General features: G+C 42.5%; 1 protein-coding gene across 1 annotated transcript in view; it reads left to right on the forward strand.

The window, feature by feature from the left end:
• Positions 1 to 2,178: 2,178 nt before the first annotated feature.
• The window catches only part of IL15RA (interleukin 15 receptor, alpha), a 50,088-nt gene continuing 49,690 nt past the window's right edge, over positions 2,179 to 2,576 (forward strand). The window contains 1 exon segment of the mRNA XM_011957082.1: positions 2,179 to 2,214. Coding sequence (XP_011812472.1) covers positions 2,179 to 2,214 — 36 coding nt within the window.

Genomic DNA, 2,576 nt, shown 5'->3' on the forward strand with positions numbered 1-2,576 from the left:
CATTGAGCGACATAATAAGATTTGACAGGATGAGGCCGTAGGCTCATGGATATCCACTATATTTATTGATTGCTATATTTCAAAGTATGTTTGAAATTTACATTATTTAACAACACATATATATGTAATGAAATAAAGTTCTTTTAAGCATACCAAATTTAAAATTTTATTTTCAAATTTTAAAATGTACTTTTGGCCAGAATGCAGTAAAATGGATACTTTTTAACATGATGCTAGTTAGAAGGTATATTAATACAAGACTTTTGGAAAGCAAGATAGAAATATTTGTTTAAAAGAAAAAAAAGCCTTTAAAAATATTCCCTACCAGTTGACTCAATAGTTCCACTGTAGGAAATCTATTCTAAACAATGTTAAATTCACAAGATTTTGTAGAAAGATATTTATGACAATGTTATTTTTAATATTAAAATAATAGAGGGGATGTTAAACTATGATAATCTGCAACCATTAAAAACTTTTACAAAGAATCTATAAGAATGGAGAAATCTCTACTTCATAAATGTTCATAGAATAAAAAATGCTCTATTTTATACATGGCATGCTCAGACTGCATTCAATAAGGCCTGAATATATTTGACAATATTAAGGAATATTGTTAATTTTTAAATTTGATCTTACCATCTTGAGATATATTCTTAAGTATTGAGGGAGATTGAATAATGTGGGATTTCCCCAGTTGGAATAAGGGTGGCTATTCGGCTTAGAAAAAAGAACGGACCTTGTGTGGTCACTGCCTGATGGTATGTTCATTATTCTTTCTACTTTTTATTATTATTATTATTTAAGAGACAGGGTCTGGCTCTGTTGCCCAGGTTGGAATGCAGTGGCACCATCATAGCGCATCGCAGCCTCAAACCTCACTCCCGGGCTTAAACAGTCCTCCCGACTCAGCCTCCCAAGCAGCTGGGACTACAGGCAAGTGCCACCACATCAGGCTAATTTTGCTTAAAGTTTTTATAGGGATAGGGGTCTCACTGTGCTGGCCGAGCTGGTTTCCAACTCTTGGGCTCAAGCGATCCTCCTGCCTCTGTCTTCCAAAGTGCTGGGGTTACAAGCGTGAGCCACCGCATGTGGGCTCTACTTTTGATATTTGAAAATGTCCATAACAAAAGAAGCTTTCACAAACCTGAAACACACAAAATGTTGACACTGATTATATTTACAGGTTGGATCTAAGTGGGATTTCCAATCCTCTGCATTCCTTTGTTCAGTATGTTTTACATTTATGCCAATTTTAAGCTTTTTAGGGAAAGAGGAGCAAGTACAGTCATGCCTCACTTACTAATAGAGATAGTTTCTGAGAAGCTTGTCAGATGATTTCCTCATTTTGCCAACATCACAGAGGACTTACACAATTTGCATGGCATAGCCTGCTATGCACTGAGGCCACACCACACGACCTAGCCTGTTGCTCTGAGACTGCAAAGCTGTGCAGCACGAAGCCTTGCTGAATACTGCAGGCAACTGTAACACAGTGGTGAGGATCTGTGTCTCTAAACATAGAAAAGTTACAGTAAAAACACGGAATTATAATCTTATGAGACCACCGAGGCACATACCAGCTGGCATTAACAGAAAGGTCATTAGGCTCAACATGACTGTAGGAAAAGCTTTCATCTACTCTTTTCCCACTGTGTGTGTGGGGTGGGGGAAGGGGGATGTATAACAACCTACGTTTTTACGCCATTAAATTCTTTTGATTGTTTTATTTTATTTTACTTTACGTTTGAGACCGAGTCTCACTCTGTTGCCCAGGCTGGAATGCAGTGGCGCAATCTCACCCTCCCGGGTTCAAGCAATTCTCCTGCCTCAGTCTCTGGAGTAGCTGGGATTACAGGCACCCGCCACCACGCCCAGCTGATTTTTGTATTTTTAGTAGAAATAGGGTTTCACCATGTTGGCCAGGCTAGTCTCGAACTCCTGACCTCAGGCGATCCACCTGCCTTGACCTCCGAAAGTGGTTGGATTACGGGAGTGGTCACTGCGCCCTGTCCTAAATTCTTTTATTTATTTTAAGTTTAGGGTTATATGTGCAGGTTTGTTATATAGGTAAACCTGTGTCTTGGGGGATTGTTGTACAGATTATTTCGTTTTCAAAGAGAATTTGCAAGTATGTCACAAAAGCCTCCTAAACACGTCGTGAGATTTTAAGAGACAATGACCGAGGCTTGGAGATGTCTCATCCTGTCCAGTGTAACCCCCAGACCTGAGAATCTGCACTTGGGAGCTTACAGACCCGGTTCTCAGGCTTCACTTGAGACCCCAAGAAAGAAAAACCCCACCTGCCAAAGAGGGGGATGGTAGCCTGGAAGAACCTAAGGAAGCGAGGCGCAGAGTTGAAGCACTGTGGCTCCTCTCCCCCGTCACCCCACTCGGCCCCCTGTCCTTCTAATATGAGGCATTTTCTGGGGGAGCAAAGCTGCAGTAGGAATTCGGCGAAGTGGCAGAGCTGGGACCCCAGCGGGCGCCGGGCGCCGCGGGAGCCAGCAGGTGGCAGGGGCTGCGCTCCGCCCGGGCCTGAGTACACCAGGCAGGTGCCAGCGCCTCCGCACCGC

Source organism: Colobus angolensis, unplaced genomic scaffold, assembly GCF_000951035.1.
Source record: "Colobus angolensis palliatus isolate OR3802 unplaced genomic scaffold, Cang.pa_1.0 Scaffold432, whole genome shotgun sequence".
NCBI lineage: Eukaryota > Metazoa > Chordata > Mammalia > Primates > Cercopithecidae > Colobus > Colobus angolensis.